Consider the following 25,968-nt stretch of genomic DNA (forward strand, 5'->3'; position numbering starts at 1 on the left):
AGTTGATAAAGAATCCACCTGCAATGCAGGAGATCCCAGTTCGATTCCTAGGTCGGGAAGATCCTCTAGAGAAGGGATAGGCAATCCACTACAGTATTCTTGGGCTTCCTTTGGGCTCAGCTGGTAAAGAATCCATCTGCAGTGTGGGAGACCTCAGTTCCACCCCTGGCTTGGGAAGATCCCCTGGAGAAGGAAAAGGCTACCCGCTCTAGTATTCTTGCTTTGAGAATTCCATGGACTGTATGCAGTCCCTGGGGTTGAAAAGAGTCGGACATGACTGAACGAGTTTCACCTATTCATAAACATATTCCTTCAAATTTGTGTTGAAAATGAAAGTTACTTGTCATGGGAATGGCAATTTTATTGCTCTTTTTATTCTTTGTACTCATTTACAAGCCTTGTATTCTCTGGGGATGAGGAGTTGTCCAAACTACATTCCCTTACACTCCACCTCATTTCCTTTCTCAGTCTCTCATTTCTTCAGCCTCCTGTGATACTCGTAGGCTGACAATTTGTATATTTTTTCTGGCTTGGCTTAAATTGAGAAGCAGGGAAGTTAATGTTTTTGTTCTCTTGAATATGTTTCTTGAGGTATCAGACCGAACTTTTACCTAGCTTTTACTATAACAGGGGAAGCATAAACACTTTCTAGTTTAAGTGAAATCATCGGTGTCAGCAGATGAACGTGTCAGCTGAACTTGACGTCCTTAACCCCAACTGCCCTCTCCCCAAATGTTTTTTGTTTTCCTTTGTGTGCTTGTTGTTGTTCAGTCGCCAAGTTGGTGAAGAATCTGCCTGCAATGCAGGAGACCCGGGTTCAATCCCTGGGTCTGGAAGATCCCCTCGAGAAGGGAATGGCAACCCACTCCAGTATTCCTGCCTGGAGAATTCCATGGACAGAGGAGCCTGGGGGGCTACAGTCCATAGGATCACAAAGATTCAGACACTTTCACTTTTTCACTTTTTGTGTGCTATGTGCTCCTAGAAGATATGTGAGGCAAATTAGAGGAGAAATCCTGGATACAGCAAACGACTCTTAATAATCAGAGGCTACTGTGCTGACTTTCTTTCTTTCTTTGGTCATTAAATGCTGGTTTAATATAGAGAAACAGCAGGGTCTTGCTGACCTGACCTTAGCCCATCTTATCATACTCTGGTAAAGGAAAAACATCACATGGCATCTGATTCTTTCCTGATGGTCCTCAGTTTCTGAGTAAATGGTTACAGATGTGTGAGCTTAAGCTATACTGATTATGTTCTTTTAAATATTCTCTTCTAAAAATTGTGTATTTCCTAAGCATTTGACATATTTCTAGAATTTTAACATTTGCCATGAGAGGGCAAAAATGTCTCTTTACTTTTGATAGGGTTACATAGTCTAATTTGATTATTTAATACAATGAACCTTTTACTCTGTAATGGCTTTTATTAATATTTCATTTAACATTGTTAGATTTCTCAGCAGTTATGTATGTAAAATTGGGCCAAAACCTGTTTTCAAGGTGACCTTTGATTGTCCAGAGAGTTTTTATTTTTTAATTAGCTCTTGTTTAAATAAGGCCAGCGGCAAAAATGTTCTAATATCCATTTACTTTCTAATCGATGAAACTTTATATGAACTTTAGTTATATGTAGACTATTATTATGGGCTTCCCTGGTGGCTCAGATGGTAAAGCGTCTGCCTGCAATGTGGGAGACCCGGGCTGATATACATTTATTGTATTCAATCTGTATATCCAAGGATAAAACTTATGTAAGTAATTTTAATCTTATGTCACTGATGCTTCTCTAGAAAAAATGATCAGAATTTTTAGATTTTCAGGTACTACCTTTATTCCAAGTTAGTATTGAAGGAAGATAAATTGTTCTGTTCTCCCTAGTTGCACTATCATATTTTCAAGTGCAGTTACCTGAAATTTAAAAACTTAGCAATGCATTTGGAGCTTTTCCAGTACATAAATCCTAGTGTGATTTCATGCAAGTTTGTTTAAATATTGACTGCTGCCCCTTGTGTTCACTGATGTTTCGGCTAGCAGGTATGCATGATACATTCCTTTCTTGGAGGGGTCCCTCTCATTTTAGGTGCAGAATGAAATTTGGAATTTCTGTAAGGACGAACCAGAAGTTTCTTGGAATGTTTTTCTGGTTTCTTAGAGGCTAGAACTGTCCTTAGGTCAATGCTATGAGTTATGTTTTTAGAGTTTTTGGTTTTTGCCCTTGTGGCTGGTATGGTAGTGATTACCACCAGTTTCTGTGGACTTTACTGACTTTATTGCCATTTAGGTTCCAGAAAGCTTTCATCTATCAGGTTTAGCTGGCAAATTTGTCTTTTTTTTTTTTCAATTCTACTGATGTGTGTTCTGTTCTTAGCATTTTCAGGGGCATAGATCTGTGTAGAAAATGTTTTCCTCCAAGAAATCCTTGCCTGTTAGTTTTTTCTCTTTCAACCCTTTACCTTCCAAATGAGGAAGAACAGTCCAGGGAGAGAAAGGTGGGGGGTTGAAATTATGTGTGTGTGTGTGTGTATACATATGTATACACACACACACACATGAAAGTGAAAAAGTGAAATTCAGCATTAGTCACTCAGTCTTGTCTGACACTTTGTGACCCCATGGACTGTGGCCCACCAGGCTCCTCTGTCCATGGAATTCTCCGGGCAAGAATACTGGAGTGGGTTGCCATTTCCTTCTCCAGGAAATCTTCCTGGCCCGGGTATTGAACCCAGGTCTCCTACATTGCAGGTGGATTCTTTACCATCTCAGCCATTAGGGAAGCCCTATGTATGTGTGTGTGTGTGTGTGTATGTATGTATGTATAGTTGATTTATAATATTATGTTAATGTCTACTGTACAGCAAAGTGATTCATTTATATATATACACACACATATTTTTTTTTTTGTCCATTATGGTTTATCAGAGGATATTGAATAGAGTTCCCTGTGCTATACAGTAGGATCTTGTTGTTTATTCATTCTATATTTAATAGTTTGCATTTGCTAACCCTAAACTCCCAGTCTGTCCCTCCTCAGGAAATTTTTTTTTGAAGTTGTCATTGGCTTACCAGGTTCCCTGAAAGTTGTTAAATGGGGGACAACTAGGTGCCAGGATATAGAGTGCTGGCTCAGAAGACCTGATTTGAGTACTGTGTCCTTTATCAGCTATGTGATTTTGGTGGAAATTTATTAATTTTTTTTAAACTTAAGGTGCCTCAGTTCTAAAATGGAAGTAGAAATACTTCTCTTCTTGCAACCTCAGTGAACATTGGTACATCCTTCTGGACAAAAACAAAACAAAACAAAAAAACCCCCACAAATGCTCACATATAAATCTGTATACACATACATATAGACTGACATATATATTTAGATTGTTTTAATTATCTAATGTTATTCAGTTTGGAACTATTTCATTTTCTTTGTGATATTTAAATTTTTTTCTTTAACTTTTGCATTTTTGACTGAATGACAAAGATGCTTCTTAATGGAATATGTTGCATTTAGAATAATTTTTCTTTTCAATACAGTTTCTAATCATAATGTTCTTGCCTGATCACTAGGATATAGCTCTAACTGTATATACTCTAGGAAGCCTGACAACTAGAGAGTAAAATGCAGATAAAGTACCTTTTCCCATTTGGAATGAACCAGGAAGTAATTATAGCATATATGACCTATTAAATGCAATGAAAGTTTTTTTTTTTAATTTTGAAGGATATTTTTCTTGTTTGTTGCTGTTCAGTCAGTAAGTTGCATCCAACTCTTTGCGGCCCCGTGGACTGCAGAATACCAGACTCCTCTGTCCTCCACTGTCTCTAGGAGTTTGCTCAAATTCATGTCCATTGAATCTGTGATGCTGTCTAACCATCTCATCCTCTGCCACCCCTTTCTCCTTTTGCTTTCAAACTTCCCTAGCATTGGTGTCTTTTCCAGTGAGTTGGCTCTTTGCATCAGATGGCCAAAGTATTGGAGCTTCAGCTTCAATGTCAGTCTTTCCAATCAGTATTCGGGATTGATTTCCTAGAGAATCCCATGGATGGAGGAGCCTGGTGGGCTGCAGTCTGTGGGGTTGCAGGGAGTCGAACACGACTGAGAGACTTCACTTTCACTTTTCACTTTCATGCATTGGAGAAGGAAATGGCAGCCCACTCCAGTGCTCTTGCCTGGAGAATCCCAGGGACGGGGGAGCCTGGTGGGCTGCCGTCTCTGGGGTCGCACAGAGTCGAATACGACTAAAGCGACTTAGCAGCAGCAGCAGCAGCAGCAGGATAGACTGGTTTGATCTCCTTGCAGTCCAAGGGACTCTCAAGAGTCTTCTCCAGCACCACAGTTTGCAGAATCTATTCTTCCACGCTCAGTCTTCTTTATGGTCCAACTCTCACATCCATTCGTGACTACTGGAAAAACCATAGCTTTGACTATAGGGACCTTTGTTGGCACAGTCATATCTGTCTAGGTTTGTCATAGTTTTTCTTCCAAGGAGCAAGCATCTTTTAATTTCATAGTTGCAGTCTCTGTCCACAGTGATTTTGGAGCCCAAGAAAATGAAATGTCACTGCTTCCACTTTTTCTATGTGCCATGAAGTGATGGTACTGGATACCTTGATTTTAGTTTTTTGAGTGTTGTTTTAAGCCAACATTTTCACTCTCCTCTTTTACCCTCATCTAGAAGCTTTCAGTTCTTCTTCACTTTCTGCCTTTAGAGTGGTGTCATCTGCATATCTGAGGTTGGTATTTCTCCCAGCAGTCTTGATTCCAGCTTGTGATTCATCCAGTGTGGCATTTCGCATGATGTACTCTGTATATATGTCAAATAAGCAGAATGACAATATTCAGCCTTGTCGTACTCCTTTCCCAATTTTGAACCAGTCAGTTGTAGACTTCAAAGAAAACATTATCCTAGTTATTTGCTGAGGGATGTTTTAGATCTCTCTAGTAAATTAGAACATAATGTGTTAGGGGCTTGAATATTTTGAGAGTTGGCACAGAAAATTGAATTGCTTGATAGTGTGGGGAATTTTTTTCTTAGATACTTTGAGTCATGTCTTTTCTGTTTCATTGTTATAAGTGAAGGGAACTTAACCTAATTTATTTCAGAACTGAAACTGGAAGATTTTGTTGTTATTTAAATAGTTATACTATACTTAGACATAATGGAAATAGATAATAAAATGTGACCCAGGGTAGTATTTCATCTAATGGTATAATCTAGCTGAGACTTAAATGGTTCTAACTGTGCTGGCATTCTTTGTTATCAGTATGCTAAGTGTTCATGATACATAATGCTTTAGTGCTTTGTCATTTTAAATTTCACTGAAATTGAATTACTTGGAATTGGTACGGGTGATGAGATATTAATATTTTTTAATATAAACAAATACAAAGCAGTTGTTTTATTTTTTCTTTTTAGGAACCTTGGGTAATGTGGAACATGGGAACCAGTATCAGATCAAATTGATGTATGAACATAATCTTCAGAGAACAGCCTGCAATATGACTTATGGATCATTTGGCGGTGTGAAAGGTAATTTGTATTTAATCATGAGCATGCTGTTGTAAGGATCAGAATATTTGGCCATATAAAAATGGAGGATTATGTGGTTTGAATCTCAGAGTTAAACATATTTTATGGAAACCTTTGTATTAAAATACTTGGGCAAAGTAATAAAAAAAGAAAACTCTAAGCGTTGGATATATATGATTTTCATATGGCCTGCACTTTTATGTGGTCTACAGAAATATTTCTGAAACTGCCTTTTCTTTAAATTTTGTCTTTCATACATGAGTTGACTGAAGTTGAACTTTTCTGTGGTGAACTGTGTGCCTGCCTCTCTCAGTGGAAGAAGGGGTTGATTTCTTCATTGATGGATGTCCCTGCTCTATTTGGTAGAGGCAGGATGAAGCTGTAGACCCCTGACCCCACCTCACCCACCCCCAGGGCCACTGTGCAGGTTGTGTAAATTGTTTTTAAACCAGGGCATAAGGGGCTAGTGGAGACTGGAATGCAGACCTGATCCTGCTCATCTGGCCATGTGCGCTGGCCTGGAATAAATATCCCTAGAGAAAGGGAGCCTTTCCTAAATTTCATAGAGACATTACCTTTATCAAGTCTGGGCTCAGTGATGCTGTGTTCTTTCCACCCTGGGAGTATCTTTTTCTAATTAACACAAGGGCTACCACCCTAGTTCCACCCTGGCTTCTTGAGTTACCAGGGCTTGATGCTTGCTTCTCTACACTGTGATTGTTGGCATGGGAGGATTGTTTACAATTAAATTTCTCTCACTTCACCATGACAGGGTGAGAGAGGAGCTGCTGGTGCTGAAGTAAGTATAGGAAGCCAGCTGGTGACACTTGCCTGTGTGATTTTGTGTTTGTGTGTGGAGGGGGCTCCTGCTGAACATGTAACTAGGGATTTTATAATATAGCTCTCTTTAGGCTCAAATTTTTATGAGTTTATTGTTTAACTATTGTGTTAATGGGCTTCCTTGGTGGCTCAGATGGTAAAAAATTTGCCTGCAATTCAGTGGACCTGGCTTCGATCTCTGGGTTGGGAAGATCCCCTGAAGAAGGAAATGGTTACCCACTCCAGTATTCTGGCCTGGAGAATTCCATGGACAGAGTAGCCTGGTGGGCTACAGTCCATAGGGTTGCAAAGAGTCAGACATACTGAGAGACTTTCACTTTCATTGTGTTAATAAAAAATAGGTTACCTATGTTAGATTTTTCTTTAGTGACATGACAAAATATCTTTATTTTGGAAGTATCCTTCATTCATGTGAACTCACTTTGTTTTATATACAAAGGTAAAGGCAAGAATATTTTGGGTAATGGGCTTCCCTGGTGGCTCAGATGGTAAAAGAATCTGCCTACAATGCAGGAGACCCCGGTTCAATCTCTGAGTTGGGAAGATCCCTACAGAAGGGAATGGCAGCTCACTGCAGTATTCTTGCCTGGGCAATCCCATGGATAGAGGAGCCTGACATGCTACTGTCTATGGGGTCATAAAGAGTCAGACACCACTAAGCTACTGACACTTTCACTTTCACACTTTCAATGTATAAATAAGCGTTTTGTGTAATTAAAGTGATTTATTTGCTAAACTTTAGTAACAGGAATGTTTGAAGAATATGGGAGATGTCTAGACTTAGGTGAAAAGAGACCATAAAAAGTGAAAATTTGATGAGAAGCTAACTTCTGTTAGGCATCCCCTCCCCAACTTCAGCTTTCCACTGTTCTTTAAAAAAAGTGTCTGACATGATCAGGGGACCAAGTCTCCCTTGTTTAATGAACTATTTTCAATATTCTTTCTGCTACGAAACCCTGCAAAGAAAAATTACTAAATTCTGTACAGCTGCAGTCAAAAGATATTATATGAGAAAAGAGTGCTTTGAGTAAATGAAAGTAAGTTTTTATTTTTTGGTAGCATGAAGACAATTATTTATTTAATTTTCAAAACTCTTAATTGAAGGATAATTGCTTTACAGTATAGTGTTGATTTCTACCAAACATCAGCATGAATCAGCCTTAGGTTTACCCATAAGAAAATTACTTATTTTTAAAAAGACAGTTCTTTGGATCAATGTCAATTGTTGTCCTTCATTGATTGGACTGTCCTTTTAGTTTTATTGCCAGACCAAGTTAACCTAATTAAAGTAAAAAAATTTAAATAAATTCCTTGCTTCTGTGTGACATTTTTGCTAGATTCAGTGATGCACTTTCAAAGTAATTAGAGTTATTAGTTTTGAAAAGAATAGTTAAGTTTGTACTTATATATCTTCTCTTAGTTTTGAAATTCTGCCTTATATTTAAAAAGTCCCTTTTGAAAAAATAAGAGACAGTTATGACATTTCTTACTTTCCTATGGTTAAGCAGAATATTTCCCCATTTGAAACAGAGATATCTTAGTAGCAGAAGCAATTATTCTGTTTCATGGGTTTGGAACACATAATATCTTTGAGATATCTTTAAAAAAGTAATGGAGTGGTAAATCAGTAAAAATGAGCCATTTGGGGTGAGTGGCAGGGGGGATGGGGAGTTATGGCTAATGGCTACAAGGTTTCTTCTTTGGGGATGAGGAAAATGATCTCAAATTAAATTACAGTGATGGCTGCACAGCTCTATAAATACACTGAAAACTATTGAGTTGTGTAATTTTAAGAGGTGGTAAGTAAATTGTATCTTAATTGTAAAACTGTTAAAAAAAATTATCCGTGGGATAAAACTTGCTGCAAGAGAGGTGATAGCACAGTCCGTGCATCTACTGATGTACAGAAGTTGTGGCTTCAGAACTGTGAAAATGCTTTTGAATGCTGATAGGTGGTTTATGGGAATGTGTATTAGGAAATGATCCAAAATGTGAAAAAGTCTGATCAAGCTTCTATATAATTATTTCCTTCTTCTTTCTGTCCTCCCTCCCTTCTTTTTATTTATAAATGTATTTATTTATAATATAGAAAAATTAGAAGTGATCTAAATGAGTAGCGAAAAGCAAAGGAGAAAAGGAAAGATATAAGCATCTGAATGCAGAGTTCCAAACAATAGCAAGAAGAGATAAGAAAGCCTTCCTCAGTGATCAATGTAAAGAAATAGAGGAAAACAAAAGAATGGGAAAGACTAGAGATCTCTTCAAGGAAATTAGAGATACCAAGGGAACATTGGGCTCAATAAAAGACAGAAATGGTATGGACCTAACAGAAGCAGAAGATATTAAGAAGAGGTGGCAAGAATACACAGAAGAACTATACAAAAAAGATCTTCACGACCCAGATAATCACGATGGTGTGATCACTCACCTAGAGCCAGACATCCTGGAATGTGAAGTCAAGTGGGCCTTAGGAAGCATCACTACAAACAAAGCTAGTGGAGGTGATGGAATTCCAGTTGAGCTATTTCAAATCCTAAAAGATGATGCTGTGAAAGTGCTGCACTCACTATGCCAGCAAATTTGGAAAACTCAGCAGTGGCCACAGCACTGGAAAAGGTCAGTTTTCATTCCAATCCCAAAGAAAAGCAATGCCAAAGAATGCTCAAACTACCACACAATTGCACTCATCTCACATGCTAGTAAACTAATGCTCAAAATTCTCCAAGCCAGGCTTCAGCAATACGTGAACCGTGAACTTCCAGATGTTCATGCTGGTTTTAGAAAAGGCAGAGGAACCAGAGATAAAATTGCCAGCATCCACTAGATCATCAAAAAAGAGAGAGTTCCAGAAAATCATCTATTTCTGCTTTAACCAGACCACCTGACCTGCCTCTTGATAAACCTATATGCAGGTCAGGAAGCAACAGTTAGAACTGGACATGGAACAACAGACTGGTTCCAAATAGGAAAAGGAGTTTGTTAAGGCTGTATATTGTCACCCTGCTTATTTAACTTCTGTGCAATATCATGAGAAACGCTGGACTGGAAGAAGCACAAGCTGGAGTCAAGATTGCCGGGAGAAATATCAATAACCTCAGATATGCAGATGACCTCACCCTTATGGCAGAAAGTGAAGAGGAACTCAAAAGCCTCTTGATGAAAGTGAAAGAGGAGAGTGAAAAAGTTGGCTTAAAGCTCAACATTCAGAAAACGAAGATCATGGCATCTGGTCCCATCACTTCATGGGAAATAGATGGGGAAACAGTGGAAACAGTGTCAGACTTTATTTTTTTGGGCTCCAAAGTCACTGCAGATGGTGACTGCAGCCATGAAATTAAAAGACACTCCTTGGAAGAAAATTTATGACCAACCTAGATAGCATATTCAAAAGCAGAGACGTTACTTTGCCAACAAAGGTCCGTCTAGTCAAGGCTATGGTTTTTCCAGTGGTCATGTATGAATGTGAGAGTTGGATTGTGAAGAAAGCTGAGCACCGAAGAATTGATGCTTTTGAACTGTGGTGTTGGAGAAGACTCTTGAGAGTCCCTTGGACTGCAAGGAGATCCAACCAGTCCATTCTGAAGGAGATCAGCCCTGGGATTTCTTTGGAAGAAATGATGCTAAAGCTGAAACTCCAGTACTTTGGCCACCTCATGCGAAGAGTTGACTCATTGGAAAAGACTCTGATGCTGGGAGGGATTGGGGGCAGGAGGAGAAGGGGTCGACAGAGGATGAGATGGCTGGATGGCATCAGTGACTCGATGGATGTGAGTCTGGGTGAACTCCGGGATTTGGTGATGGACAGGGAGGCCTGGCGTGCTGCATTCATGGGGTTGCAAAGACACGACTGAGCGACTGAACTGAACTGAACTGAAATGAGTAATAGATGAGAATGATTAAGTTTTGATTCATAGATTCAGTAGATTATTGTGAAGCTGGTAAAATTAAGTTTGGTTTGCTGTAGTGAACATCTTTGAACATAAATCTTTGTCCATGTTTCTAATTTTTTCCCTAAGACTGAGTGTAGAAGTGGAGTTACTGAGTTAGAAGGTTAAGAAAATACTTTTTTCTCAAAAAAGCACCCCTGCGAACTATATAAATAAATTGTAAAAAGTATAGAACTTAGGAAGAAGAAAGTAAAAGTCACTGTCACTTCAATAGAAAAGAAAGCCTATTTTCTGAACCTGATGTCGCCCGTATGTGTCTAATGTGCACCTTTACAGGACAGAGTGGGTCAGTGTTTTAATCTGAAGACTTTCCTAGACTCGTTCTTTTTCTTTTTTTGATCTAAGTTTAAAAAAGGAAATTAAAAATTATTGTCTTTTATCTTACTCTGTGTTTAAGATGTCTTCTTGTGGAATTATTAAGTTAGGTAATTGTGTTAGTAGTCAAGAAAGGAGTTAAGCAAAAAGAAAACCTAGCAGCATTTTTTTTAAAAATTTTATTTTATTTTTAAACTTTACAATATTGTATTAGTTTTGCCAAATATCGAAATGAATCTGCCACAGGTATACCTGCGTTCCCCATCCTGAACCCTCCTCCCTCCTCCCCCCTCAACCCTCCCTCTGGGTCGTCCCAGTGCACCAGCCCCAAGCATCCAGTATCGTGCATCGAACCTGGACTGGCGACTCGTTTCATACATGATATTATACATGTTTCAATGCTATTCTCCCAAATCTCCCCACCCTCTCCCTCTCCCACAGAGTCCATAAGACTGATCTATACATCGGTGTCTCTTTTGCTGTCTCGTACACAGGGTTATTGTTACCATCTTTCTAAATTCCATATATATGTGTTAGTATACTGTATTGGTGTTTTTCTTTCTGACTTACTTCACTCTGTATAATAGGTTCCAGTTTTATCCATCTCATTAGAACTGATTCAAATGTATTCTTTTTAATGGCTGAGTAATACTCCATTGTGTATATGTACCATAGCTTTCTTATCCATTCATCTGCTGATGGGCATCTAGGTTGCTTCCATGTCCTGGCTATTATAAACAGTGCTGCAATGAACATTGGGGTACACGTGTCTCTTTCCCTTCTGGTTTCCTCAGTGTGTATGCCCAGCAATGGGATTGCTGGATCATAAGGCAGTTCTATTTCCAGTTTTTTAAGGAATCTCCAGACTATTCTCCATAGTGGCTGTACTAGTTTGCATTCCCACCAACAGTGTAAGAGAGTTCCCTTTTCTCCACACCCTCTCCAGCATTCATTGCTTGTAGACTTTTGGATTGCAGCCATTCTGACTGGCGTGAAATGGTACCTCATAGTGGTTTTGATTTGCATTTCTCTGATAATGAGTGATGTTGAGCATCTTTTCATGTGTTTGTTAGCCATCTGTATGTCTTCTTTGGAGAAATGTCTGTTTAGTTCTTTGGCCCATTTTTTGATTGGGTCATTTATTTTTCTGGAGTTGAGCTGTAGGAGTTGCTTGTATATTTTTGAGATTAGTTGTTTGTCCGTTGCTTCATTTGCTATTATTTTCTCCCATTCTGAAGGCTGTCTTTTCACCTTGCTAATAGTTTCCTTTGTTGTGCAGAAGCTTTTAAGTTTAATTAGGTCCCATTTGTTTATTTTTGCTTTTATTTCCAATATTCTGGGAGGTGGGTCATAGAGGATCCTGCTGTGATGTATGTCGGAGAGTGTTTTGCCTATGTTCTCCTCTAGGAGTTTTATAGTTTCTGGTCTTACGTTGAGATCTTTAATCCATTTTGAGTTTATTTTTGTGTATGGTGTTAGAAAGTGTTCTAGTTTCATTCTTTTACAAGTGGTTGACCAGTTTTCCCAGCACCACTTGTTAAAGAGATTGTCTTTATTCCATTGTATATTCTTGCCTCCTTTGTCAAAGATAAGGTGTCCATATGTGCGTGGATTTATCTCTGGGCTTTCTATTTTGTTCCATTGATCTATATTTCTGTCTTTGTGCCATTACCATACTGTCTTGATAACTGTGGCTTTGTAATAGAGTCTGAAGTCAGGTAGGTTGACTCCTCCAGTTCCATTCTTCTTTCTCAAGATAGCTTTGGCTATTCGAGGTTTTTTGTATTTCCATACAAATTGTGAAATTATTTGTTCTAGCTCTGTGAAGAATACCGTTGGTAGCTTGATAGGGATTGCATTGAATCTATAAATTGCTTTGGGTAGTATACTCATTTTCACTATATTGATTCTTCCAATCCATCAACATGGTATATTTCTCCATCTATTAGTGTCCTCTTTGATTTCTTTCACCAGTGTTTTATAGTTTTCTATATATAGGTCTTTAGTTTCTTTAGGTAGATATATTCCTAAGTATTTTATTCTTTCCGTTGCAATGGTGAATGGAATTGTTTCCTTAATTTCTCTTTCAGTTTTCTCATTATTAGTGTATAGGAATGCAAGGGATTTGTGTGTGTTGATTTTATATCCTGCAACTTTACTATAATCATTGATTAGTTCTAGTAATTTTCTGGTGGAGTCTTTAGGATTTTCTATGTAAAGGATCATGTCATCTGCAAACAGTGAGAGTTTTACTTCTTCTTTTCCAATTTGGATTCCTAGCAGCATTTTAAACAAATGTGTTGAAAATACTGGAAGACAACAGAGGGAAATTTATTTGGTTGTGTAGCAGAATGAACTACCGCTAGATGGCAGTCCTCTACAACCACAGGCTTTAGTTGGCTCTGAATACAACGGTATGGTAAGAAATCATTCAGGGAGGAATTGTTATCCCAGATCATACTTTGCCTTCTTCAGGCTGCAAAAGAGCAATGGAGTGGTTCTTAAAAAACTATTATAGATAATATCTTCACGATACAATGAAAAAACCCCTTCTAGCTGTGCTCAAATTTTAATATGCTTCTGAATCATAATGGAATCTTGATGAAATTGTAGGTCTTAACTCTAAGTCTGAAATTGGAACTCAGAGTTTGAATTTCTGATAGTGTCCCAACCAATCCCAAATTGCAGAGATCTAGAGGTTTTCTGTCACCCTGCATCTACCAAGTGTTTATTCCCTGCCAGGCAGTGTCCTAAGTGCTTTACAGGTTGAGTAACTTAAGATATACTTAGTAAATGGTAAAGCAGGGATTCCAACCCAGGCTTTCTGCTTCTAGAAACTTGTGGTTTTAACCATACTAAACTGGGATATCTAGGCTGTGAGTAATTTTGCCTACTTCCTAATTTGGGAAAAATCTTTGCTATCAGAAAGATGTGTATTTGGTTTGACTAAAGTTGGTGCATAACTTTGATTCTTTATAGATTATGGAAAAACATGTTGGTTAATTTCTGGGTCAGATATTTGCTTTCTCAATTGCCTTTTTTTGGATGATGCTTTGGTTTATAAGAAAAATACCTCTTAAAATTTTTATCAGAGCAGTTATATATGGGGGAGAGGGTAGTATATTATTTGAAATTAGCAAAAGAGTAATTGGGCTTCCCAGGTGGCTCAGACAGTAAAGAATCTGCCTGCAATACAGGAGACCGGAGTTGAGTCCCTGGGTGGGGAAGATCCCCTGGAGAAGGGAATGGCTACCCACTCCAGTATTCTTACCTAGAGAATTCCATGGACAGAGGAGGCTGGCAGACTATAGTCCATGGGATGGCAAAGAGTTGGACATGACTGAACAACTAACACTTTCACTTTTTCAGAGTATTGTTTTTCTCTAATGTTTTTTGTTTGTTTGTTTTGTTTGCTGGCTTGTTAAGAAAATCTTTCAAAAATACCCTTTATCAGTTCAGTTCAGTTCAGTTGCTCAGTCGTGTCTGACTCTTTGCGACCCCATGAACCGCAGCATGCCAGGCCTCCCTGTCCATCACTAACTTCCAGAGTCTACCCAAACCCATGTCCATTGAGTCGGTGATGCCATCCAACCATCTCCTCCTCTGTTATCCCCTTCTCCTCCTGCCTTCAGTCTTTCCCAGCATCAGGGTCTTTTCTAATGAGTCAGCTCTTTGCATCAGGTGGCCAGAATATTGGATCTTCAGCTTCAGCATGAAAAGGTAAAAATGGTAATCTTTTCAGGAAACTCAAACAGGGGCTCTGTATCAGCCTAGAGGGGTGGGCTGGGGAGGGAGATGGGAGGGAGATTCAAAAGGGAGAGGATATATGTATACCTATGGTTGATTCATGTTGAGGTTTGACAGAAAAGAGCAAAATTCTGTAAAGCAATTATCCTTCAATAAAAAATAAATTAATTAAAAATTTTATTTGATTAAAAAATGGTAATCTTTACTTTTTACACACAAATTAATGCTTGCAAAATGTAGTGAGTGGCATAAGCATGAACAATCAAATTATATAGTTTGGAAATCAAATCAATTTTAAAAAGCTGGATTTGAGTTGATTTAAAAATATGTTACTAAAATTGGTGTTATTTATTTTGTTTGGTAATTTGAACTCTACTGTTTTTGAAAAAAGGAACAAGTGCTATTTCTGCCAGGTTTCCCTTTGCTTTTGTTTTTTTTTTTTTTTTTTGCTTTTGTTTCATTGTGTCACTACAACTTCCAATGGTTGTTGACATGGTACTTTACCTGATTAAGATAAACTTGCCATTTCAGAATAGCATTTGGAAAAGGATAACATTAATGTTTACTGACAAAAAGTCAGTAGTGGAGTGATGAAAGAACATTATTGTTTTAAAGTCAACAACTGTGTGTACTTAGCTTGGTAAAACAGTATACTTTGTATAGTCTGTGTAATGTATCTTGCTACTATCAAGATAAGTTTGAGCAAGAATTTCCTTTACTCATAATGTGACTTAGAGACCCTATAGTTATATCCTCAGTTACCGAAAATTTTTCCTGTAGGGCTGAGACAAGTTGATGAACTTTGTAATGTATAGGGATCTTTCAAATGTGCGACAAGGACAATGGGAAGAAATAGTTGATTTGTTAGAGACGTGTGGGAAATTCAGGCACTAGAGCAAGTGTGGTGTTAACTGCATCATCTGTCTCTCTGGGTGTTTGTCCATCCATTCATGCAAGTTTCTCAGAATAGAAAGATTATGATATCTGAGGATACAAAATGAAATCATGATCTGATGAACAAAATGACTTCTATGATATTTTGTTGAAAGATTTAACTTGAACACATTTTTGTTTGAAAAATTACCCTGGATTTTGATGGGTCAGCTTTGTTCCTTAAAACCTTTCCCCATCATATAAACTTGTGCTTTTTAGTCATTTTGAATTATTGCCATCTCTTCATGATGATTTGTAGTTTATTTAAAAAAAGGCTTTTTAATACTTCAATAGTGATTATAACCACCATCTGGTTGTTTCTTCAATTTTTAATCTTCTCCAACATTTTTACTTCTTTGCTCTCAGTTTTTTTGGTATTTATCTTCTATTTATTTACTCTTTGTATCTATCTATAATTTTATTATTGTAAGAACAATGAACATGAAATCTACTTTTTAAATAAATTTTTAAAAATTTGAGATAATTGACATACATTATATTAGCCTCATGTGTACAGCAGAAATGATCTGATATTTGTATCTCTTAGATTTAAAAACATATAATACGGTAGTCTGCTCTACTTTTTAAAATTAATTTTCTTGATCATAAATTTTTGTTTTGCAGGGGCTATGTATATTTGGAGTTTACCTTGTAACAGAAAACTCAAGATTTAAATAAATATTACTATCAAAACCCACAATTTCCCAATTTCTGGATAGGCCACAATTCTGCTTTTCCATTGGGTGTGCTTCTTTTTTCTTTCCAATCTTGCCTTTGGTACAACTGAGAGTTCTTTTGATTGCAGTTGACAGTTGGCTTAAGCAGGAGTAAGAAATTTACTGGCTCTCATCATCTGGGCCTTCAATGTGATCAGATCTGGTTTCACTCTTCTCATCTCTTGCTTTTGTTCCCTTGGACAACCTATTTCCCCCTGGTAACAAGATGGCTATAGCAGCTCTAAATCTTACTTCTCAGATTCTAGTCCAAAAAGCTCAGCACAGCTCTCTTTCCAATTCTGTGGCTGGGGTTGGGCATCTTGGAATTGTCATTGTCACCAAAGGCGTGTGATTACACTAGGGTCGGAGTTACTTGTTACTTATGGTCAGTTTTCCTTTTACAAATGGGCTTTGAGTTCGCTGTCAGCCTGCTGTGAGGACATAAACAGTGTAGGGTAGTGTGCCTTCCCTTTTTGTTATTGTTGTTCAGTCGCTCAGCTGTGTCCAGTGGACTGCAGCATGCCAGGCTTTCTTGTCCTTCACCATCTCTCGGAGCTTGCTGAAACTCATGTCCATGGAGTTGGTTATGCCATCCAACCATCTCGTCCTCTGTTGTCCCCTTCTCCTCCTGCCTTCAATCTTTCCCAGCGTCAGGGTCTTTTCCAATGCAGATAAGTTTCCCACATTGATTTAAACCTATGCACACTTTATATTCTGGGAAAGCCCTCTTGAGGTGTGCAGAGGGTGTGTCCAATCACAGCTCAGAATCTTTAGTAGCAGAGTCTGCAGGTGGATGAGGACTATCCTGTATCACTACTCTGGGACTGATGGGGAGCATGCGTGACAGCACTTCTGATAGTCACTGGTGCCCTCTGCCCTCTCAGTTCTGTTGTCTTCATCTGTCTTTCATATGTTACCTTCCCCTTTTCCTCTCTCCCTGCCTTTTTTGGTAGTGCATTTGTGGAATTGCCAGGGCAGTCTTCTTCTTCTTTTTTTTTTTTCATACATGATATTTTACATGTTTTAATGCCATTCTTCCAAATCTTCCCACCCTCTCCCTCTCCCACAGAGTCCATAAGACTGTTTTATACATCAGTGTCTCTTTTGCTGTTTCATACACAGGGTTATTGTTACCATCTTTCTAAATTCCATATATATGCGTTAGTATACTGTATTGGTGTTTTTCTTTCTGGCTTACTTCACTCTGTATAATAGGCTCTTGCTCAAGTATGGCTGAGTTAACTCTGGGTCAGTTTGCTTTTCTATTGTGCTGGTGAATTTTCCTCTACTCCCTCCCAACCAGAGATGAATTTGTTTTCCTTTTGGACACACTGTTTTGAGGGCTGGATGTGGCTCAGTGGGTATCTGTGGCTGTGGCAGCGACACTGGACCATCTGGCCTCAGGCCTGTCTTTCATGGTTTTGTTAATTATCTTGAATCACTGTTTACTCCACCTGGATGGTCTGTAACTTGTTGTCTTCGAAGCTGGGTATCCTCAGGCTTTGCATCTTCCCTGTGCTGACTTCCTCCCTCACTCCCCCTCTTTCTCCCATCCCCCATCTTTCTTCTGGCCCCTTGTGGGTATGTGTGAGGCCTCTCTAGCCCGTCTTCCCCTCCCTGTACTCATCATTGTTGGAGATATTTAGTGTGACTGCTATTTTTATGGTCTATGGCCTTTACTGCTGTTTTTCTTTTGGCAGAAAAACACCAACACGGTAAAATTTGTTTTTCTTGTCTGGTAGAAAGGGGATGTGGTAAAGGTAGAGCTTTTGTTATTCTGGGCATTTCCATTTCTCTGGGCTGTCTACACCCCTTCTGCATCTGTCTTTCCCTAAATTTGGGAGCCTTAGTAAGGTTTTCAGAATTTTGTTTGTTTGCAGCCTCACCACCCCTCCTTCTTATGCGGAGTTTGGATTTAGCACCTTCACAAAATGCACGGAAGTCTAGCCCCGAAGATTCGCAGAAACATCTGCATTTCTTGATGGGCACCATTTTACATTTTTTTTTGTGCCACTGCTGCTGGTGTATGTTTACTATTCTTTTTTTTAATCATTTAGTTATTTATATTTTTGTTTAGTCCACAATGCTACATTTTTGAAAGGATTTTTTTGAAAGTAGTCCCCAGACTGCTAGATTTGAAGAATGGATGTTTATCATAAAAATTCTTGTGGATTCAACGGTTAAGTTGTTTGGATGATTCTGGTAGACTCCTGGATAGATGATCTTCTATTTCTATTATTTGAGCTATTTATTTAGTATGGATTAATTTCTTTGTACTTGATATGAACGTCTTTCTTCCAGGTTGTTCTTGGCTTTTCAATTGTGTGTGTATGTATGTGTTTCATTGTAGTCAAATCATTCCTTTCCTGTCAATTTATTCTGTTTGTTTTACACTTAGATCTCTCCCTTGCAGAGTTTTGATGTTTTATTTATCTATAGAGAAGACTGTATGGAGAAAGTTACTATTATTATCTTCTCTATGTTGTGTTATTGCATATAACCCTGTAAAATAGGTAACTTAATTACCACTTCCCAGATTGGGAAACAAGCTCACAGACCATAAGTGTCTTGCTGCAAATCATAGGAGGCCTTTGAATCTAGAGCTATCGGATTCTAAAGCCTGGTTATTTCTAATACATTACCTCTTATTTAATTACCTTCGTATTTAGAGAGAGGATTTATGTGAACTGTGAGGGAGATAGGAGAGGGAAGCTCTTCTGTAAGCCTAATGAAGGCAGAGACCATGTCTTTTGTTCATCATTGTCTATCTCATGTCCTGCACAGTCCTTGGCACATCTAAATAAGTATTCTTTGGGTGAATAAACCTAAATAGCCATGTAACTGAGCAGGGCCAATGTCACGCACAACAGGCTTTCAAGTTTATTTTTCAGAAACAAATGTTAGCCTGGTGTCCTCATTCTAGCCAACTTCTGAGTTTTGTTTTCTTCTTTAACAAACACGTGTTGAATATCTACTGCAATGCATGGGTCATGGTAGTTACTGTTCACTGCCACAGTGGTAAAACTGGAGGTGATTACTTAGACTTCCTGGGTTCACCTTTGCTAAATTTATTTCTCAATATGCCAGTGAGGCAACACTTATACAACACAAGCTTCCCAGGAGGAATAACCAGTTTTTTTTCATCATCTTGGAGTTGTTTTTCTGTCCTTAAGTCATCCTTTTGTTACTAATGTTTTCCAGCATAAAATGTGATATTCAAAATTATTTGAGTATTTGTGATAGTGTTCACGATCAAAAAGGTTTTATTTTTCAAATTATCTAAATTTCTTAATATTTAGTATAAAAGACATTTCTTGTCTTTACTCCTTTTATCTCTTCTTGTGTCTTGTAAAAGCTCATTTGCCTTTAATTCTTCCAGTTTTAAAATTTTGCTTTGATTTTTTCAGTCAAATGGAACTTCAAAAAAAATAGAATTTTGATCAATGAAAGGTTAATGTCAGAGTGTAGATATAATATGGGTAGGGTATGGGTTATAAATGTCTGACAACACAGCAGTCCCGCATTTGTGACTGAGATGGAAAGAAAATACTGCATATATAAAAGGCTCAATATGTTTGGGAATATAGTTGTCAGTTAAGGAGGCGAACAGATTTTACTAATAATATATGTGAGTATGGTGGAATATTTTTTAAATCGCAAAATGACTTCTGTAAGCTTGTATGGGATTATATTGTCACATAAATAAAAATTCATGAATTCTTTGGAATAAAAAGCCTGCCAAAGAAAATAGTGAATTGAAGAATAAGTCAAGTCACCTTTGCCTCATTTTTAGGCAACCCACAATAATCAGATCCTCAGCCTTCAAATAATAACTTCTAATTGTCTAAACTGGAGCCTTTTTCTTGTCTGCCAAGGAAACGTATTAGTGACCACATGCGGTTGCTGAGAGGCTGTGCTTCCTGAAGCCATCTGAATTCTTTGATTGCCATCCAGAGAGTGAACCGATATGCTCCAGTGGGGTGAATGAGCATCCAGAACACAATCTTGCTTTTTTTTGTGTGTGGGGATGTTAGTGCTAATAGAAGATTAATGCCATTTTCCTTATAAGAAAGAAATCAAAGGATAATGTTTTGATAACTCTTGTCTCACTAGCAAACCACATGGCTTCTATCTTCTAGTAGATTTGGTTGAAATGTTGGAGCATCGTGCTGTGGAAGAATCCCTGTGCTCTGCTGACTCCTGCTGCTGCTAAGTCACTTCAGTCACATCCGACTCTGTGCGACCCCATAGATGGCAGCCCACCAGGCTCCCCCGTCCCTGGGATTCTCCAGGCAAGAACACTGGAGTGGGTTGCCATTTCTTTCTCCAATGCATGAAAGTGAAAAGTGAAAGTGAAGTCGCTCAGTCGTATCCGACTCTTAGTGACCCCATGGACTGCAGCCTACGAGGCTCCTCCATCCATGGGATTTTCCAGGCAAGAGTACTGGAGTGGGGTGCCATTGCCTTCTCCGCTGCTGACTTCTACTCCTTGCTTAAGCATTAAAGTATAGGTGTTTTATAATGTTGGAGTATTTCCCTTATTTGTTCTTAAGATCCTTTATGGATCCTAAGTGAAGTCGGAAGATCAAGGGGATGATAGGATTGATTTTCATCCTGTGCTGACTTTTCTCATATATATAGTATTCATTTATAAAATCCCTGGTCCAAGACCCATAAAACAATGTCGCTTTCAAATAGCGTTTTCCTGTGTATTATGTTTTATAAAACCTTTAGTTCCTGGGGGAATTTATAAAGAGAGTTCCCTGTAGTCTGCAATTTCATTTTTTACACGATTATTTATAAAGTTGTTACTTTCCCTGAAAGGTGAATTCTGATTCCCTCCATACATACGCTATAGAAATTTAGTGGTTAAATACGTCCTTGCCTACTATGACTAAGAGGGGAAAGGTTGAAAAGAGTATTTGAAGTTTTTTGGTGCTGTTTGAAAAAAAAGCTTTCTTTCATGGTGGCCGAATGCCAAGGCTGGAAAAGTGTTATGGGAATGTCTGTGGTCAGGACTGCCTTTGACGAGAGAATGATTAAATATGGTAATCTTGATAGGATTTGACAGCCATTTTTGATTCTATATATGGTTCATCATGGTCCCCTTCTTAAGAGTGAAGTAACTAAGCTATTAAATTGTTTTACCTGATTGGAAGGAAAATGATTACCAAAAAACTACTTTATTCAGATGTCACAGTGATATAAAGGTTTCCAACAGTTTACAACATTCGTCTACAAAACACATTGCCATGGGAAATGAACAATGTTCCCCACCCCCTAGTCTCTCTTGAATTAAGTTGATTCATTAAGCCTTTTCCATTCTACATGGAAACTCTTGCTTATAGATTTAAATTCTGAAGCACAAGGTAGAGATATATGTTAATGCTTAATATGAAAAACAAATAGTTGACTATGACTATGTTAAAAGTATTTTCAAAGTGCATTAGTAGTACTCTGTGTAGAGGTTATACATATAAAATAAATTTTAAGTAGATTATCTTTTTGATGGACATTTGGGTGGTTTCCAGTTTTTGACTGAAATGAATAAAGCTGCCATGAACATTCTTTTATAATTCTTTATGTGGACAGTACAAAAATAAGTGTCAGACAAATGTACGATGATTTTTACAATTATACTACTACAATTTTCTCCAATCTTTTTGTGATTAAATTTTAAAAAGACATTCAAGATTGAGTTATAATATTAGTAAGCTTGCTTTATGTGCAAGAGTAGCATTGTATGTGTTTACTTCTCAAACATTAAAGAATATGAAATATGTACCTTCAGTATTTCATGTAGTACATAATTTAAGTCCCTTCTGACTAATTTAGAGTATCAGAAATCATTAAGATGATCATATCAGAATAAGTCCTTCAACTTGTATTAATATTTGGACTATATTACTGCCTAAGTTAAAAATAATCAGGGTTTTTGCTTTTTAGAATTATGTATTTTAGGCTGCTCTGGGTCTTTGCTGGGCACGGGCTTTCTCTAGTTTCGGCGAGCGGGCACTGTTCTCTAGGTGCAGGGCACCGGCTTCTTGCTGCTGGGGTTCTCATGTTGCAGAGCATGGGCTCTAGGCTCAGGGGCTTCCGTAGTTGCAGGGCACGGGCTTAGTTGCCCCACAGCACGTGGGATCTTCTCAGACCAGGGATCAAAACCATGTCCCCTGCGTTGGCAGGCAGACTCTTAACCACTGGCCCACCAGGGAAGTCTCTAATCAGGGTTTTTAAACCAAATTTCTTTACACTGAAATTTGTGAATAAGAACCTTTTAAAGCAGCATTTCTAGATCTTTGCTAAAACTGAGAAATATTCCTAAATATATTTTGGAAAGTAATATTCATGATTGTAGAGGACTGCGAACATAAAAATGTGTGAGTGGAAAAAATTAAGATTTCATATGGCTTTTTGCAGCTAGTTGATTAAGTCTTACACAGTTCATTGTCCTAAAGATGAAATCTGTACAAGACTTTGGAAGGCAGGAGTTATATATTAAAAGTGCTTGTTTCCAAGGTAGTACAAACTGGTTTTAACAATCTATCATCTCTCATTTACTAAAGGAAATATGTAAAAAGAAAAGGAAAATGTTCAGCAAAAACAAAATGTTGAGATGATGAAAAGCTACAGGGAAAGAAAAAAGACTTTAGAAAGACTACTAAAAAGAAACTGGCTTTTTTTGCCTCAGCAATCTGTCTGAATTCATTTTGCTTTCATTATATATCTAGCCTGGAGGTAAAGTATGTTGAGTATTACAACAAAGAGGGTGTTATAAGGAGGACTTTTTTTTAAATAATAAAGTGTAGCATATGTGTAAACCGTGCAACTTTGTAACAGGAAACTTTATAATAAGGAAGGACTGTGCTTAGCTTTTCCACAATTTTGGAAGAATGAGTTTTATTAGGTGTTAGACAAAGAAATTATCAACTGACTTTTATGCTGTAAGGTTGAAAGATTTCTTATGACCATTTCTAGACTTTAGCAGTGGTTTTATTGTGGGTCCTGATATATTAGGAACAGTGCCTAGCACTATTAATATGTCTACTGTTGCTAGTTCTCTTAAGGAATATGATGTTTAACTTTTGCCTTTCAATGAAAAATTATTCAGAATCCTGTTATTCTGTGGTTTCCTCAGCAGTAGTAGGCTGTTCTTGAATTGATCAACACATAATATAATTTGGGAACACAATCAATGGTTCTTTTCTTTTTGAAAGATGGTGACAAATTCTATTGAAACCTGGGAAATTGGCTCCATCATTCATCCCTTACACTTTGCTTTTCTTGCCCAACTTCCTGAAAACCATATTGTTTTGATGTCAGTATGTAGAATAGATTATCTGTTGGGGAATCAGTGTGTATTAATTATATTGGAATAAATGTAAGTGTAACAAATGGTACAGTTAGTAGGCACTGGGCCTAATAGTTTTTTCAGTTAATGAGGACACTAATATTAGGGACCTCTAATATGCTTGAACCATATTTATTGTAAATTTTCCTCAGTTTTGAGATTAACTGGCAATAGCTGTGTTTTTCTGGCTTTTAAAGGCTAATATATTATGGTGGAATTTTAGGATGTATATAGTGCTTCTTACAGAATAGTTGAGTTTTTGTATTTATCACACAGTTACTGGAGTGAGCTAGAAGAAGTGTAGAAGTCAGTCTTCTACTTTTTTTTTGGCTTTTCAATCTGTTTTAAAAAAATATTATATCCATTCACCTCTCCCACTTAAAAATTGTACACTGTGTACATTTGTGTACTATCTTAAATTGAGGTGGGGAAATTCAATGATACCTTTTAATATGGCATGATCCACTGCAGGGCTGTTAGAAAACTAGAGATGAAGCTCCTAGGCTTAGGAGAGAGGTGTTAGAAGTATGCTAGCAAAATACTTTATTACATCTTTAAAAATAGATCATTTAACAATTTTAAAAATTGAAGTATAGTTGATTTACAATGTCCTAATTTCTGATATACAGCAAAGTGATTCAGTTATACATATGTATACATTGTCTTTTCCATTATGATTTATTATAGAATATTGAATATAGTTTGCTGTTACGATACTATAGGACCTGTTGTTTATTTTGTATATAGTAGTGTGTATCTGCTAATCCCAAACTGCTGTTTGTCCCCCCCACCTCCCGACCCTCTTTTCTCTTTGGTAACCATGGGTCTGTTTTCTATGTCTGTGAGCCTGTTTCTGTTTTGTAAATAAGTTCATTTGTATCATGTTTTACTTTTTTAGTTTCCAACCAAAAGCAATTCTTTTTAATGTTTTAAAAAAATTGAAGTATAGTTGATTTACGTCTTATTTTCAGGGCTGCAATAAAGAGGTTTAGTGCGTATTGGCCATCTGTATGTCTTTGGAGAAATGTCTGTTTAGGTCTTCTGCCCAGTTTTTGACTGGATTTGTTGTTGTTGTTGTTACTGAGTAGTATGAGTTGTTTGTGTATCTTATAAGTTAAGCCCTTGTTGGTTGCATCGTTTGCAAATATTTTCTCCCATTCGTTGTCTTTTTGTTTTGTTTATGGTTTCCTTTGTTGTGCAAAAGCTTTTAAGTTTGATTAGGTCCCATTTGTTTACTTTTTCTTTTATTTCTATTGCCTTGGGAGAGAGACCTAAGAAAACATTGGTACCATTAATGTAGAGAATGTTTTGCCTATGTTCTCTTTTAGGAGTTTTATGGTGTCCTGTCTTATATTTAAATCTTTAAGCCATTTGAGCTTATTTTTGTGTATGATGTGAGGGTGTGTTCAAACTTCATTGATTTATATGTGCCTCTTAGTTTTCCCAACACCACTTGCTTAAGAGATTGCTTTTTCTTCATTGTATATTCTTGCTTCCTTTGTCAAAGATTGTGACCATAGATGTGTGGGTTTATTTCTGGGTTCTCTATTCTGTTCCATTGATCCATGTATCTATTTTTGTGCCAACACCACACTTTATAGTATTGTCTAAAGTCTGGAGGGTTATGTCTCCAGCTTTACTTTGGCAGTTCTAGGTCTTTTATGGTTCCGTGTAAATTTTACGGTTATTTGTCCTAATTCTGTGAAAAATGTCGTGGGTAAATTGATAGTGCATGCGTGCTAAGTTGCTTCAGTCATGTTGGACCCTTTGCCACCCCGTGGACTGTAGCCCATGAGGTTCCTCTGTCCATGGGATTCTCCAAGCAAGAATACTGGTGTGGGTTGACATGCCCTCTTCCAGGGGATCTTCCTGACCCAGGGATTGAACCCGTGCCTCTTAGGTCTCCTGCATTGGCAGACAGGTTCTTTACCACTAGCACCACCTTGATAGGGATTGCATTAAATCTGAAGATTGCTTTGGGTAGTTGGCCATTTTAACGATATGAATTCTTCCAATCCAACAGTATGGGATATCTTTCCCTGTCTTTGAATCATCTCAGTTTCCTTTATCAGTGTTTTATAGTTCTCATCATACGTCTTTCACATCTTTGTAGATCATTTACTTTAAACCTTGCAAGATGACAGAAACATTCAAAATAACTTTTAACTGTGTGCAATTAATTTGATAAAGATAAAATGTTAAATAGTAAAAACTTATGAAGCCATCAGTTCCCCACTTCCCCCTACTCTCCAATATGCTTCATTTCTACCTTTATTTTTTCTTAGGGCTAACTCCTTATCTCTCAATAATGAGATGAGATTCTCCATATCCTTGCCAACATGTTGTTATTTATCTTTTTGATTTTAGCAACTGTAGTGGGTGTATGGTAGTATCTCATTTTGGTTTTGATCTGCATTTTTCTGATGGCTAGTGATTTTGAGCATCTTTTGATGTGCCTGTTGGCTACTCTTGTATATTAAACAGTCAAGCAATAAAGACTGACTGCAGAGTGTGTGTCCTTGCGGTCAGGAACCAGAGCTTGTCAGCTGGTCGGCTTCATCTTAGGACAGTTAGGGACTACTTCACTGTTTCACT

The 25,968-nt window shown here is 37.7% G+C and overlaps 1 protein-coding gene across 13 annotated transcripts in view; it reads left to right on the top strand.

Moving 5' to 3' along the window:
* BBS9 (Bardet-Biedl syndrome 9) overlaps positions 1 to 25,968 on the top strand; it is a 481,107-nt gene that overhangs the window by 38,207 nt on the left and 416,932 nt on the right. For all 13 annotated transcript variants that reach the window (XM_086396500.1, XM_086396501.1, XM_086396502.1 and 10 more), the window contains one exon: positions 5,411 to 5,524. In XM_086396500.1, coding sequence (XP_086252626.1) covers positions 5,411 to 5,524 — 114 coding nt within the window. The remainder of the gene's footprint in view (positions 1 to 5,410; positions 5,525 to 25,968) is intronic.

The sequence above is a fragment of the Bos grunniens genome, chromosome 4, assembly GCF_055505025.1.
Source record: "Bos grunniens cultivar Pamir isolate PY7600 chromosome 4, Bosgru_T2T1.0, whole genome shotgun sequence".
Lineage (NCBI taxonomy): Eukaryota > Metazoa > Chordata > Mammalia > Artiodactyla > Bovidae > Bos > Bos grunniens.